The 14,757-nt window shown below is 39.0% G+C and overlaps 2 protein-coding genes across 5 annotated transcripts in view; one reads left to right on the forward strand and one right to left on the reverse strand.

Annotated features, from left to right (window-relative positions):
- The window catches only part of b4galt2 (UDP-Gal:betaGlcNAc beta 1,4- galactosyltransferase, polypeptide 2), a 207,468-nt gene extending 197,662 nt beyond the window's left edge, over positions 1–9,806 (forward strand). For all 4 annotated transcript variants that reach the window (XM_019348151.2, XM_019348153.2, XM_025900060.1 and 1 more), the window contains one exon: positions 3,989–9,806. In XM_019348151.2, coding sequence (XP_019203696.1) covers positions 3,989–4,139 — 151 coding nt within the window. In that variant the 3' untranslated portion in view covers positions 4,140–9,806. The remainder of the gene's footprint in view (positions 1–3,988) is intronic.
- A 547-nt stretch (positions 9,807–10,353) lies between these two features.
- On the reverse strand, positions 10,354–14,744 carry zgc:113531 (von Willebrand factor C domain-containing protein 2-like). Its single transcript, XM_003437839.5, has 3 exons — positions 13,856–14,744; positions 12,851–12,980; positions 10,354–12,576 (listed from the first exon to the last, which is right to left on the reverse strand). The coding sequence occupies exons 1-3, from the start codon at positions 14,210–14,212 to the stop codon at positions 12,386–12,388; spliced, it is 678 nt and encodes a 225-aa protein (XP_003437887.1). The 5' UTR covers positions 14,213–14,744; the 3' UTR covers positions 10,354–12,385.
- Between the last annotated feature and the right edge of the window lie 13 nt (positions 14,745–14,757).

Consider the following 14,757-nt stretch of genomic DNA (forward strand, 5'->3'; position numbering starts at 1 on the left):
CTCTGTTTAGATTCAGATTAATGATTGAGCCTTTTGGGAGAGTTTATCTGGAGTACCTGCGTAATGTCCAGCTTTTACCAAGGGAAGCATTGTCTTGACTGTCTGATGAATGTTTACTATCTCCTCTGCACACATGCATTCACATTAACTCGAACATTCACAGGAGTCCATTCTCTCGGCTTGTCTGAAATGCTGGTTAGGCATAGCAATGAGATGTTGGGCCGATGGATTTAAGAAAGAGGAACATTCATCACAAGCTACAAGTATCAGTTAGAGCACACACACATACATACACCATTTGTGTCGGGCAAACAGCATTGCAATTGAATGAGATGCACAGCAAGCTCATTCAATATGCCATTCCTTTGTTATCATCCTGCAGCTGCAGAGGGTGTTTGTGTGTATTTGGGTTGATATCTGTATGTGTATGTAACCAATAATAACCAATAACTAATAATTACATTTAAAGGAAAAAAAGTAACCTAACATCACTTTAAATTTACAGTTTTATTCATAATACAGAAGAAGTGGGAGGTAGTTCTCATTTGCTAATTTATTACTGAGAGACTAATGATGAGAGGATTGATAAATTCTCACACCTGGTAGTAACTATTAGCTTAGCTGTGTAGCTAGCTAGAAACAGCTAGCCTACATCTAAAAGGGATAAAGAAAATCCACTTATTGACACCTCTGATGCACACTAATTAATTTCTTATATATGAATTACTTAATTTCATCAAAAAAACAACATTTAAGCAAACAACAACATTGATCTTCAGCTGGACTGTTAGCATTAGCAGCTAATCTGCTTGCCAGTCCTGTGAGCTGTTGTAGTTTATTATGTTACATGACTTGATAGATATCTTTCTAAACTATGTTTGTATTTGTTATATCTAACATATCTTATCTTAATTTTGATTAGATTAAAAGATAATTATGATATACTTGGGTATTATGACGAAATTATATAAAATACAGTAGTTTAGAAAGCTTTAGTGTTTCTTTCCTATAGACTCAATAAATAAATTAAGGTTAAGTAATTTTCTGACGGAGGACTGATTGTACACAGATCTAAGGGTACTGAAAAAGAAAAAACACCCTTAACCTCACCTCGATCTGTAGTTGTTGCTGTGCTGTCAAAAGCTAAGTACACCCTTACTTCTTGACCAGCTTACTGGTCTGAAGCATTCAGGTGTTTGTTACCACAATGCCACAATCTTCCCAGAAGTGGATGTCCCAGTAAATTCACCCAAAGGTCAGACCTTGCGTTGCTCAAAGAAATTTTTTATAAGATACATCTCAGTTCATGGCAGTTACTTGTCCTAAATTGGGTCATACAGCAGGACAATGGTCCCAAGGACAGCAACAAATCTACAAATGAACAGAATACAATCAAGATGCTGTAATAACCCGGTCAAAGTCTAGATCTTGACCTGAGTAAAGTGCTGTCACTGGACTGTAAGAGAGCTATGCATACAGCAAATTAAAGAAGCCTACAAACCTCAATGAACTGAAGCAGCATTGTAAAGAAGAATGGACCAAAAGTCATACAGAAAACGACTACTTCAAGATATTCCTGCAAAATGTGGTTCTTCAAAGTTATTGATATACATTTTACTTTTCGCAGTACTGCATTAGAGTCCTGTAAAACCTTTCTTTTTTGAAACCACTGTAGGTGCTCCAAGGACACTTTCCTTTTAGTCATGTCAAGCATGAGATGAAATGAAATGAGAGCATTGTCAGTACCTGCTGCTTCTTTCTGGTTCTTTCTTAAGAAAGAACCAAATGAGTTACCCAAACTCTCAAACTCTTCCTTTAAGATTTTTTTTTTCAAACAAGGTTAAGTGGGCCAACTCAAAATGTGACACTAGAGCAAAATAACCCTGATTAGCTGGCACGACAAGCTATTGTTGAGATTCCTAACCAGAAATGTTTTCCTGTGAGACCCTCAGTGGAATTAAAAAGGAGCTTTACTTAGCCCAGTCAGGACGTCTGGAAATCAGGCTAATGAATATGTAACGAGGATGTCTTTGTCTCGCCCTCTAACTCTATAAAGTAAGTCTTAGAGCTTTGAAAGGATACATAAAGTAACCTACAGGGTGTGCCTGTGTGTGTGTGTTTACATGCATCTGATATTCTTTATACTGAATGTAGGCAGGGATTGTGTTTAATATTCTTCATATGATAGTCATCCAGAGATTTAGCTTCCCCCCCTTCATTCGCTTTATTTTTAATATCAGTATATCTCCGTCCATCTGTCACACCCAGATATGTTTATCTCATCGCCTATCTGTCCTTCATTTTTCTTCCCTGTCATCCAACCTCCGTTTTACCTTAAACACACTCCCATTGCTCTTCTGCTTCCTTTCTCTTTCTCCTAAACGAATTCCCCCTCCTTCCAGGTAAAAGTGCCGTCTTTTTGTAGAAGTCAGAGAACACGTGATTCTATGTGTATGTTACTGTAGTGTATATTGTGCAGCAGGAAGATGCTTGACAACGTTATTTTTTTTTCCCAGCTTTCATTCATGCCAATAAAGATTTTTGATTTGATTTGAGAGAGACAGAATGCAGGAAGAGAAGAGAGATCTTTGCTCGTCAGCTCTGACAAGGATCTGTAGACTCACTGGTCCATGTCGGACTGAAGTGTCATCTCCAGTTGCATGTCCAAGCATATCATTAAGAAGACATCTTTTGTTGCAGTCAGTCACGGCTGTCTTTTGAAAACTGAGTGTGGAGTTCTGGGTGTTTGCACACATCAGCTCTTTCTCTGCTCAGAGACCTACTTGAAAAAAAAGAAAAAAAGAAGGAATTTTAAGACAAGAGTGTTGTAAACACGCTGGTAGACACTGTGGCCTCATTTCCATTCTGAATGCCTGCAAAAACTCATGCTACTACAAGGGTGACAGGCGTGTTTGTGTTATGAATCTGTTTTAATGCCAAAGGTTGCATCACATGCTGAACTGAGGCTCAGCAGCCGCTCTGTGTAACTGCCTGACACACTGTGTGAATTATTTTCCCCTCTTTAATACCAAAATCAGAGCGCTTTCTGATGTAACTGCTGAATCACAGCCAATGGGAAAAGATATCCCGGCATAAGACAGACAAACCCAGGTAGATATTATAGATCATCCTGTTCTCCGAGTCCCTGTGCTAGGCCACAGCACCACCTGTTGGTCACGATCAGCTTGGTGAAGAAAATCAAATACTCTATTTTCTTAACTTTTAGGGAACTTTATCCAATAGACATCAGGCTCTTTTCGTCATATTAGTTAAATGTGCACTGCAGCACATTGCAGATGGAGTTCATGCATGTTTTTGAAAGTTTAATCTTTTCTAATATCTGTTTTTGTTTTGTTTTTATTTGCCTTGAATGCTTTCTGGATTGGTTTTATCCCCTGTCTTTAAGTTATTTCTAATCTGTGCAGTGTCCTCTGCACAGAATATGATCTTTTGTGTATATTTGTGCATTGCATATTGCATTTAAATGTGCGCCTGCAAAATAAAGCAGCTGTGCTCTGTGCCGCCGCAACCCAGAATTGGATTAGAGGATGAAAAATGGATGGAAAAATTGACCAAACTTGGCACAACTTTCAGATGCAGTTTTAAGGGTTTGCAAATATACAAAGGTTATACACTGCTCTTCTTTTTGACTTTTTTATTATTAAAAACTTGCACTGGAACCTACAGCTAGGCCCTTTTTTCAGTTTTCCTCATTTTTTTCTTTCCTTAGCAGTGTGTCAGGTTGCTTTTCTTAGAATAAAAAAACAGTTGACAAGAAGAAACGATTGATTTATATTTTCTCGTTGCAGCATTGCTGTAACTGTATCCGAACTTAGGCTCTAACCTGGTACTTGGTACTTTTTATCTGGTACTCCTGTTTTTGTTTTGTTTTTAACTTACACTGAACTGAATCTAATATTCTTGATTGTCTCCTTCATTTCCCGCTCTCTCCCTCCCCTTCCTTCTCTCTCTTCATTTCCTCCATTAGATTCAACAAAATACAGAACACCAAGAACACAATGAAGAAGGACGGCATCAGCTCGCTGACCTACAGACTGGTTCAAGTCAAGAAGTATCCTCTGTACACGAACATCTCCGTGGAGATCGGCAAGCCACCACCTCGGCTCATTAAGGGCTAGAAGATGTGAAAGAGAGAAAGTGGACGATGTGGGGGAGGATGCATATTAACTAGCCTAGTGAGAGGAAGATGTGAAAGAAGAGAACTTAAAGGATGGAAAGAAAACTGAGAGTGTCTCACAGGCATCTGAAAGAATATGAAATTGAAAATAAGAGAGCAAAACTTGTCACAAGCACATCATAGTGTCTCTTTCTGCCTCGTTTCCACTCTATTCAGCTTGATATTTCTCTCTTTTAGGACTCAGGCTCTTTCCACCAACAACTTCTTGAAGCAGACAGTGGGTGCTATCACACCTGTAACAATCAATGACTGCAGAATGCATAACTTGTGGACCAAAGGTGGATTATCAGTGGCGTCAAACTTAAGTTTTCCTATCAAACTGGAGGGCAACTGATGGCATGTTGACAGCGAGCATTGACAGGAACTGCTAGTGTGTCACGTAACACTTTCTTAAATGTTGACGTTGGATTTCTCATAACATCTTAAAACTGTCTCCATGAGAAAAGATACGGACTGTTTTCATGCATACTCTGAAAATGCAAGAAAGAATTAACTCTGTGCGCATTAACAGCCCGTGGAGGCAAGCTGTAACATTACCACAACATGCTGACATGCAGTGATGAACTGTGTTACTGTATCTAACGGCTTGCATATCAGAGACATCAGCGTCTCTTGCCCTGTGATGCTAACAGACAATTTGCTTTGGACATTTTCGTCAGGGAGTCACTTGTTTGGATCTAATTACTCAATCAAACCCTCTGCTATCAATTAATGAATGTGTATTGTGCCTGCATCTACAGCAGAAGACTCAAATGAGTGCTGGTGACACATGAACACGCTGATGAAACACGTTTGTCAGCCGCTACAGACGACCGGGAACTCTCTTTTTGTTCTCTGTTTTTATACATATATATGAAGTTAAACTCTGGAAGCAGAAGCTGACTTGTTGAGAGTTTTGCAACAACAGTAAATAAACTGAAAGGATGAAAGGGTTTCTCCTGTATGCCGTGTACTGAAACTATCTTGGGAGAGCATTTGAAATCAAATGGAGGAACTGAAGAAAGCAGGTCTGATACATACTGACAGCTCAGTTATGATTTTGACCCCCTGCAGCACATAAGGAGATTATACTTCTGGAAACTTTTTTTTCAGTTTATTTTGCTAATATGCACTTTAAAGTCAAAGTTGAGCTAATACTCCTTTAAAAGATATTGGAAATTTACCATATTTTCTGCACATACAGTATTCCCCTAAGCTCCAGACATCCACTGGTGTTGGTTTTCTTTTAGCTAATGTCACTGTTAACACTAAATTTGGTTGAAAAGTGAGGGGGTGAAATTTGTTTTGTTTGGATGTCTTAAAAATGTTACATTTGGTCCAAAAGTGAACGTTTTATATCAAATTTACCACATAGACTAATATTACTGGACAACCTGTACAGATAGGTCCAAAATTTGTTGGGCAAAGACACATTTTGTCATTTGTATACCACCACAGTGGATTTTAAATCACCCAATCCAGATCTGATTGAACTGCAGACGTTTTGCATTAACCGTTTAGGAAATTCAGGCATCTTTATATACCGTCCCCAATTTTTCAAAGGCTCAAAGTTATTTGGAAAATTGACTGAAAAGCAGTTTCATGGCAAGGTGAGGTCTGTTATCTTGTTTTTTCACAAGTGAAGCAGACATAGTGTCTAAAGTTGCAGCTCTTCGAAGTAATTTCAAATATGATGCCAAGAGAGATGTAAGTGCAAGTGAGGGAGACCATCATTATGTTGAAAAACTAAAATAAAGCTATCAGTGACACAGCAAAAACTTTTGCCAAATCAAAAGTGTGGCTCATTCTTAAAAACAATGGATGCACTGACCAGCTCAACTAAAGTGAATGATAACACAGATGTTAAGAAAAACAACTTCTTCTAATTGTCTAATCAAATCAAGAATGAACTCAAGGAGGTAATGGTATCATTGTCAAAGTCCACAATCATGAGACGACTTCATGAATGGAAATACAGAAGTCTTATAATAAGGTCTAAAACCCCTAATTACACTTAAGAAGTGAATTGTAAAGTGTACACACTATACTCTGCTCAGATTCAACCAAAGTGCAAATGGATAATGACCCAAAGCAACCCAAGAGTTTTTCCTTTAGAGGCAAAAGAATTAGAGATTCTTCAATGACCAAGTCAGTGACCTTATTTCAGCCCAACAGAGCATGCTTTGCAGTTATTAAATACAAAAACAGAAAGCCCCACAAACAAGCAGCAGCTGAAGGTGGCTGTAGTAAAAGCCTAGCAGAGCATCTCAAGCAAGGAAACAGCATTTGGTGATGTCCTTGGGTTCTAGACTCCAAGCAGTTATTGACTGCAAAGGAGTTTCATGCAAGTATAAAAAAATCCTTAAAATCACGCTGGTTTGGTTAATTGGTTTTTTTTTTTTGGTTTTTTTTTTAAAAAGTGGATGCAATTCCTAAACCATTAATGCAAAACTTTTGTTACACTCCTTGAATTCAAGCTGAAAGTCTGCACTTCAGCCACCTATTGATTAAAACCCACTGCACTGTACACATAATTGTTAAAAATCTAGTCTTTGTCCAACAAATTATGGACCTAACTCCAAGTGTGTATACACATGTAAATGATGTTTTTATTCTCACTGTGTGTTGCATAGTGATGGTATTTGTGTACACCTCTGGAGAGGCTAAACACATTGTTCCAGCATGCTGGAGCAGCACAGTAGGAGCAGGATAAGCGCCGCAGCCTCATAACGAGAAGGTTTCGTGTTTGAATCTACTCATCATGGGAGGAAGAGCGTCCTTTCATTTTTCAACCAATTTTAGACAATAAAGGGACATCAATCCATTGATCTGAGAAGACTGCTGTTCATCCTTTGCTTTTTAACCAAATCTTGATGTCGTTCAGACATCTGGCAAAATTGTCTCCCGACGTCATCCCGCCGTCTTTTGAACAGGTTTTTGCTCGGTGGGATGTCGAAGAAATGAGCTGTCAGATATGTTTTATGAGAAAAAAGCAGCGTGAATACAAAAGCTGACTCTTGTAAGATTTACAAGCAGCTCCATGGGCAGGACAAGGTGAAATAACTCTCAAGGTCTCTTTTAAGCCTACAATGTAACTTGGTAGTCATTTTTTTTTAAAGTGTCACAATTCATTAATAGTCCGTTGATACTATTAATATGCCGTTTTATCTCTCTGCTATCTCTCCTGTCAATCGTTTAGCAGGAGACGATCATATCCGGACGGAGGAAATTATAAGGTGCTGCTCTTTGGCTGGTGGAAATTGTTAATTTTAGGGCAGTAATGAGAAGTTACAGTTTGAGCAGTATGACTGACGTCCCTATTGCTGCTTCAGATTTTATCAACATCAGCTGTCAAGCCTACATGCTAAACGGTTTTATCACACATTCAGATTTCACAAACGATGGGCTAAATTAATCCTTTTTTTTTTTAAGTTCTGGAACTTTTTGTCTCATGTTTACTTCTGTCATTTCTTCCATCACCGCATTGAAGTCTTTGACTGTTTTGTACTTTGATGCTTTGCTTTTCTTCTTCCTCTGTTTTCTTTTTCCTGGTCTGTACTGTCAGTGTTGTTATTGTTGACGCCTAAACGCCAAACTGATGCCTTTAGAAGTGATGTGTGCTAAGGGGAAGGGAAGGTTATCTTGAGTTCTTTCTTTTGGGCAAAGATGACGCGATAGAAATGTGTGTTTTGAGATTGAAAATATTTAAATGTTTGTTTCGGTGCAAAAAGAGACGAAAGGATTTGCAGTATGTTTTCATGAAAGTGGCAGGGGGTTTGCATAAAGTCTTGCAACTGCAATTTGAACCACAGAGAACTATTTGGGGCTTTTATTTTGGTGAAAATCGAGCACCGTTGGCCTCCTCTTTGGTTAGCCTTGAGGCAAAACTGTTCCCATCTGTTTGGCTCTCTGTTATCTTTGCCTCAAGCTTGTTGGAAGGTATCAATGCTCTTTTCTGCACACACACACACACACCCGAGCACACATTCATTGAAACTGTCCACCCCCCATACACACACCCCCACCCCACCCCCTCGCTCTTTTTCTTTTTACATCATCTCTCTTTTCAATGCCTCTTCTTTTGTACTCTGCCAGTTTAGGTTGTTTGTGGCAATGGCACGCTGTTGTGCTTTGTGATGGACCCACTTCAGGCGCAGCCGTGCCTCACAAGGGTGCTTCGACTTTCAATAGATATTGACAGGGCCTCTCTTTGAGTCTGTGAAGTCCCAGCCACTTACTGTATCTCCATTTTCTTCTCTCTCTCTTTCTCAGCACACATCCCCATCCTTGTGTCTCCCTTCTTTTCATGTCCTCTTTGCATGTCGTCATTTTATTTTTCACTTTTCACCCTCTCTGTGCTTTGATTCTTTTTTTTGTTGTAGTTTTTTAAGCTGTAGTCTCCTGGTGAGTTTTTGTGTTGTCAGACTGCACACAGGGGTCAACAAAGATCCCTTCTCTAAAGTGTTTACAGCTCACGCAGTGCAATATTACAGATTCATTCTCCTCTATATCATGTTCTTCTTTTAAGTCATTGTTGAGGGATGTGGGATGACATTTTAAGACATTTTAATGCAGTCATCATTTTTTTTAAATTTGTCTTATAAACCTGTTGTGTTATATAAACATAATCAAAGATTAAAGGTAGATAAAATGATGGCATCAATATTTTCATCATTCTCGCCATATCGAAGGGACAGTGCAGCAATTTAATGTGCTTTGTAAAGTTGTGGCCACTCAGGCTAACATATCGCAGCCGTGCGGTTAGCTTTAAAATAGAAGTTTAAAAATCTTTCATAGAGTTGGTAAGTGCAATTAGATATTTTGGGCAGTCAAGAAAAAACCCTTTTAAAAATAATTAAAATTACTTCCCTGTTTACCAAAAGGTTGATAAAGAATTTGACTCATATTCGCTGGGTTCATTTTGCATGGGCTTAAAATGTTGTTGCATGCTCTGCCCTTAGCTGTGGATCAACTATGAGTGGGTTCAACACCTTTTAAGTCACTTTGAACTAGAGTTCAAAACACAGTTCCAGCTGCCTCGATGGCAAAGGCAGCGGGAATTCATGGGAATTGTGGTATTTCAAGCCACGCCTAAAAAAAAAAAATAGACTGAACTGTAAAATTTGTGGAGTGTCCCTTTAAATGTAAGATCAATTCTTCTGGGAAGCCTTTATGAGATGAGTGAGAAGTTGACAGAAAGTTGAAAAAAAGGTATAATTTAAAGCAGGAGAGGGATGGGTGCAGTGCAGTGTGTATAAAATGTGGGTTAAGGATGTAAAAATCAGCAGAAGAAACTTTAGCATAAGTAGTATTTGAAAGAACCACGAGGAGTGCTTGATGTTTCTTGTTGGACTTTTTGACTTTTGAAGCTGTTCCAGCTGTCAGGTAAACCTGGTGGTTCAACTATTCAAAGCGCTTTTTTTCTGATACTTTTTTTTTTTGTTCATCTGCTGCTGACGGCAGATGGGACTTTCAGGCCTGTGGGTGTTTTTAAAGATTTCCTGTACCTGTATGTTTTTTTTTTCTTTTTGTACATTGAATGTTGAAAATGTTATATCTTATATAGAATGCATTAAGTCATATCAAACCTACTTTTTCTATACAATCAATAAATCTGCAGTTAAAAAGATACTGTGATGATGGTGTTTTTCATGTTTCTTTGAATGTTTCCTCTTGATCTCAAACAGCCCAGTTGAACTTCTGCAGACTTTTTTTCCTCTTTTCTCTCCTGAGTGCTTCTTCTTCACCCTTTGTGTGTTTTTACACCATTCTGCATTTATTCATTAGTTGTTCTCTGGCTCTATTCCTATACTCTGTTTGACCTGTCTTCCTCCACTCAGCCCCAAACAGTCACGGAAAGTGACTGCCCCTCCCTGAGCTTTGCACCGCTGGAGGTTTCTTCCTGTTAAAAGGGAGTTTTTCCTTCCCACTGTCACCAAGTGCTTGCTCATAGTAATATAAATAAAACTGAATTGAATTCTGTCCTCTAGTTACAACGACAACACCAAAGCCTTTTCGTCCTCTTGTTGTTTTAGTTTACTGTTCTTTACTGTTTTTTTTTTTTGTTTCCAGGAAGCTGCTTGTTTCCCATTGTCAGCAGAAAAGCTCTGCAGGGGCATCGGGCGGGTGTCCTCACAGACAGAAGCACAGTAAATGAGTCACTCAGAGTAAAAAGAAGCGATTCAAAACAGACAAGTTTAATGGGCATGAAAAAGGTGTTTTAATTTGGAGAATTTTTGCACATTTTCTCTGCACACCTGTATGGATTATCAAAAAAGGTATGCAGCGTCACATCACATCAGTTCCCTTCATATCAGCCAGTAAATTGAAAGCTGCACTTGTAGGAATTCTTTCATATTTTGTGAAATACAAACACAGCGTCTGCTTATTAATGATATTTAGCTACAATGGATCAATAGCACTGATGCAGGCAGCAGCAGCCTGAGATTATTATGTAATGTAAAGGCGGTAAACACAGAGTTTTAAACTTGAAATCACTTTTGTTTTTTGCTATGGAACGTCCCTCATGACCAAAGTGAGAAATGATGACAAATTACAGAAGGTAGGCCTGCTGCCTATCAATGTTTCTATAAAAAAATGACAATATACTTCATGCTACATTTCATTCTGAAAACAGTAAATCATAATTTTTCACTTGGAGAGTGTAATAATGTAGAAGGTTGTTTGTATAACAGCTACACCTTCTTTCTTGAGAAAAATGAACAAAGCTGCGAGTTACAGATTGTTTTTTTGTTCTGCTCTACAGTGTACATGTACAAATAACATTCCCCTAAATGAAACCCTGCTTTCAAATATTACCCTTGTCTACAACTACTGTACAGTCATATATCAGGCCATACTCTCATACATTATATTTCAATTAGCATGGAAATTGAACTACAATATTTATAGAACAGACACAAAGTTGTTTATTGCTTCGTTCTGCTGTTTCCTAGTCTAAATCGCATCACAGTGATGCATGCATTTCACTGCTGCATCAGCTGGTGACAGGTCAATTATCATTTCTTGTCATCCAATAATTACATTGGCTTTGTTCTGATCCTTGAAATACCTCCTTGGTCCTCCCCAAGGTCTGCAATAGCCCACTCATCTCTCTCTCTCTCTCTCTCAGAAAAACACCAATCTTGATAGGAAGGCCACTACTCAAGGGTCGTTTAATTTACTTGTTCCTGTTAGATTTGTTTCATTAAAGATTCTTCTGTAATAGTGCAGGTATTGGGAACAAGTGTTGGAGTATTTGTTGTCCATTTAAAACAACATTGCTGGAACCTAATTTTGGCTTTTTGCACTCTTATAATTCTCAGCTAGTGTCCTTTCAGTGACAGCTCTAGTGTTGTTTGTTATACTGAAATGTTGGATTAGGTATCTTTGTCCTGTTGCCTAAGGTACAATGCTGTGCAAAAGTCTTGAGCCACATGTCATTCTTTATTTTTTGTTTCAAAGTAAATTGGTCTGAGCAATAGTTCTCCAAACTTTTTCTTTGGACTGTTTTGGACTGTCTTTGCTGTTTTGATTATTTTTGGAAGGGGAGGTCTTTTATAAAAAATTTTTTTTAAAAAGTACCTAACTCAAGAGATGAACCAGTGTAAGAGAGATTAGATAACAGACGATTTAGCAAATTTAAAATCACATGTTTAGGCACATGATACAAAAAGTATCAAAGTTAACACAATCTGAGAGACATAAAATAGTATTTTTGCACCAACAAGGTGCGAAGGTCCGAAAGAACTTTTAGCAGAAAACTTGTCATATTTTGACATTGTGTGCAGTGTGAACTTAAGAAATTTGAGGAACTGGACAAGTGGAGGAAAAGTGGCAGTCCCAAACAAAAATCTGCAGCAGATGAACAGCATCTTAAAGTCCAGCAAAGACCTGACACAGGACCTGAGAGTTGTATGTGACCTTTCAGCTGATCCATCTGTTATTCACTTCTTGACAGATACCCTTCCACTGCATAGTACAAACTCTGTTTTTGCCTCTTATTATGTATTTCCATGTGTGTTTGCACAAGTTTAAATAAATCTATGCAGCTATTTTCCATTTTTCTAGCAAAAAAAAAAGAAAAAGAAAGAACCGGTGGCTTAAGACATTTGCACAGTACTGTACAGTACATTAACGTACTGCTTCTTTAAACAACATGTATTTTAAGAAATGTAGAGCTCTGACAGTCTACCTGCTGACAGAGAATCAGTTTTGCTGGGTGGGCGGCTGTTCAGGTTTACAGTTTCTGAGGCGGGAACAGGTGGCGAGGCGGTTTCCCTCCCAGTAACCAGCATCCTGGCCGTCGTGACAACGACACTTGGTGCAGGAGTCAACCCAGATGGGCTCTCCTGCAGGAATCACTTGACTGCGTGATGCATCAACATAGCAGTTAGGACCTTTGGGGAGAGGAGAAGAAGAGGTAATTGGAACTTAACAGATACTACACATAATCAGTCAAGTGGATGGCATTGTGTAACCACACTCATCCCTATTTTAAACCAATTTTCAAAAACAAAACAAGACCACACTAGAGTGGGTCTAAATGACAACATTTGAAAACGATGCTCATATTATAAAAAAAGATAAATGTCTTGGTGTTCTCTCTGTGATGCCGTCTGTGACTGTTTTTTTTAAACCTTCTACTTTTATTAAACTGTGTTTTTAACATACCCTCTTTGCATTCAGGGCAGCACTTCCCAGGCTGATAGACAGGGTTGACACATGGTGGAGGCGCACAATCTGCCACAAGACAGCGGGCAATGCCATCACTGTCACAAGTGCACTGCTCACATTCTGATGGCTGGAAAACACACACATCGACACAAACACACACATACACTGAGACCCAGCATGGATCATTTCCTAATCTCCTCATGATGTAAATGCGGGTTAGTCACTGCTAGCAAGCAGACAAATTATGTATAACGGTATCCTTTTTACTAATCCCTCCTCATACCAGCTCAAAAGGGGGCGCCATTTACCTCCAATTTACTGCTGCATACTCATTACATACAAACAGATATCTGGTTTAGGCTTTAGTATTCATCAAAGCTCATCCTCATTTGGTTCTGACACAAGCATTCAGAGACAACGATAGGGAACAATGGCTGCACAAGTGGGCGGCATGAAACAGACCAGAAGACCCAAAGTTTAAACACCAACTGGTGCTCCCCTGTGTTACTAGAATATCTCTATGATATTCATATTATTTAGATAATAATTACATTTTAGAGCTTCTATTAAGTGTTATTATTAGTGTTCAAGTCATTCTTTCGAATAATGTATTCTTATAATGTTCTTGTACACTGTTATTGTTGTGATGCATTTACAGTACAGTACAGTTACTACAGCTTTGACGTCTAAAAGATTTACTTAAATAATACTATTGACATAAGCGCACTAAGGTGCTTCATTTTAGGATGACGATGCTGACATTTTCACTTGTAGGCCATTTTCTAAATAGTTGCAGCTACTTTAGTTTTGTAAGGATAGTACTCAAACTATTATCGATGGACGTCCCAACCAATGCACACCTGTAACCCTCTTACATTTTCTTCAAAGCCTGATGATTCACAAAATTCTATTATTCGCCAAAGTAAATATAGAAAAGTGTAAAAAAAAAAAAAAAAAAAAGGGTTTCAATAGGGTATTTTTATTTATGTGCCACTGACTTACCTGGAAGTTCTGGCCTAGCTCGTACACCACACCTCGATACTCACACCCAATTTTTTCGCACCTGGGGCAGCAGTCGGTGGGGTAGTGGCTAACGTGGATGCATGCAGCTGGGAGAGAGGTGCATTCAGTGCGGGCACACACGGAGCCCTCAGCGGTGCACTCACATTGAGTGCAGTGATCAGAGTCCAGGAAATACCATTCTCCCACGTAGTATATGCTGCCATTGGCCTCGCAGGTGCTCTCCTGCTGTCCAGCGACCGAAAAGCCAAAACAAGCCTGCGCGCAAAGTACGAGTGCCAGAAGGACCGTGCGTATCCCGCGCGCTAAGGAAAGGCGCTCTCTCACAAGCTTTTCCATAACGTAGCTGATTAATCAAAATGAGTAAAAGTTCTTCAGTGAAGCGAAACTTGCACTGTAGTCCTACTTGGGTTTAGTAGACCGATCAGCCAAGATTTGAAAAAATAAAAACCTTTTCTTCGTTACATTGTTAAAAACAAAAACCCCAAATCCTGAACTTCTCCACAGCGGTCTGCCGGGTCTGCGCACACTTTTGCAAGGCAAGGAGTCCGGAAGGGAGTGGAGGCTGGGAGCATGAGGGGGAAAGTTTCACTGCTCTCATCAGAGTATATGCTTGCCCTTAACGTTACTAAGCTGAAACCTGTCCCTCCCCTAGTTTAACACGCACGACTTCAGACTCCTACAAGAGTTCTCCGTGGCCTTGTGTGATACTTGAAGCCTACTGCACCTTTAAATTTGCTCTTATTGTGCGTTATCTGTTTAGTCTTGTATTTATTTTTATTTTACAATAGACCAAGTTTACCTGGATTTAATGTCTTACATTTCGTCATCCCACCATGTATTTTGTTTAGTGCTTTATTTTAAATTAAATAAACTCTTAAGCC

This window comes from Oreochromis niloticus, linkage group LG18, assembly GCF_001858045.2.
Source record: "Oreochromis niloticus isolate F11D_XX linkage group LG18, O_niloticus_UMD_NMBU, whole genome shotgun sequence".
NCBI classification, from domain to species: domain Eukaryota; kingdom Metazoa; phylum Chordata; class Actinopteri; order Cichliformes; family Cichlidae; genus Oreochromis; species Oreochromis niloticus.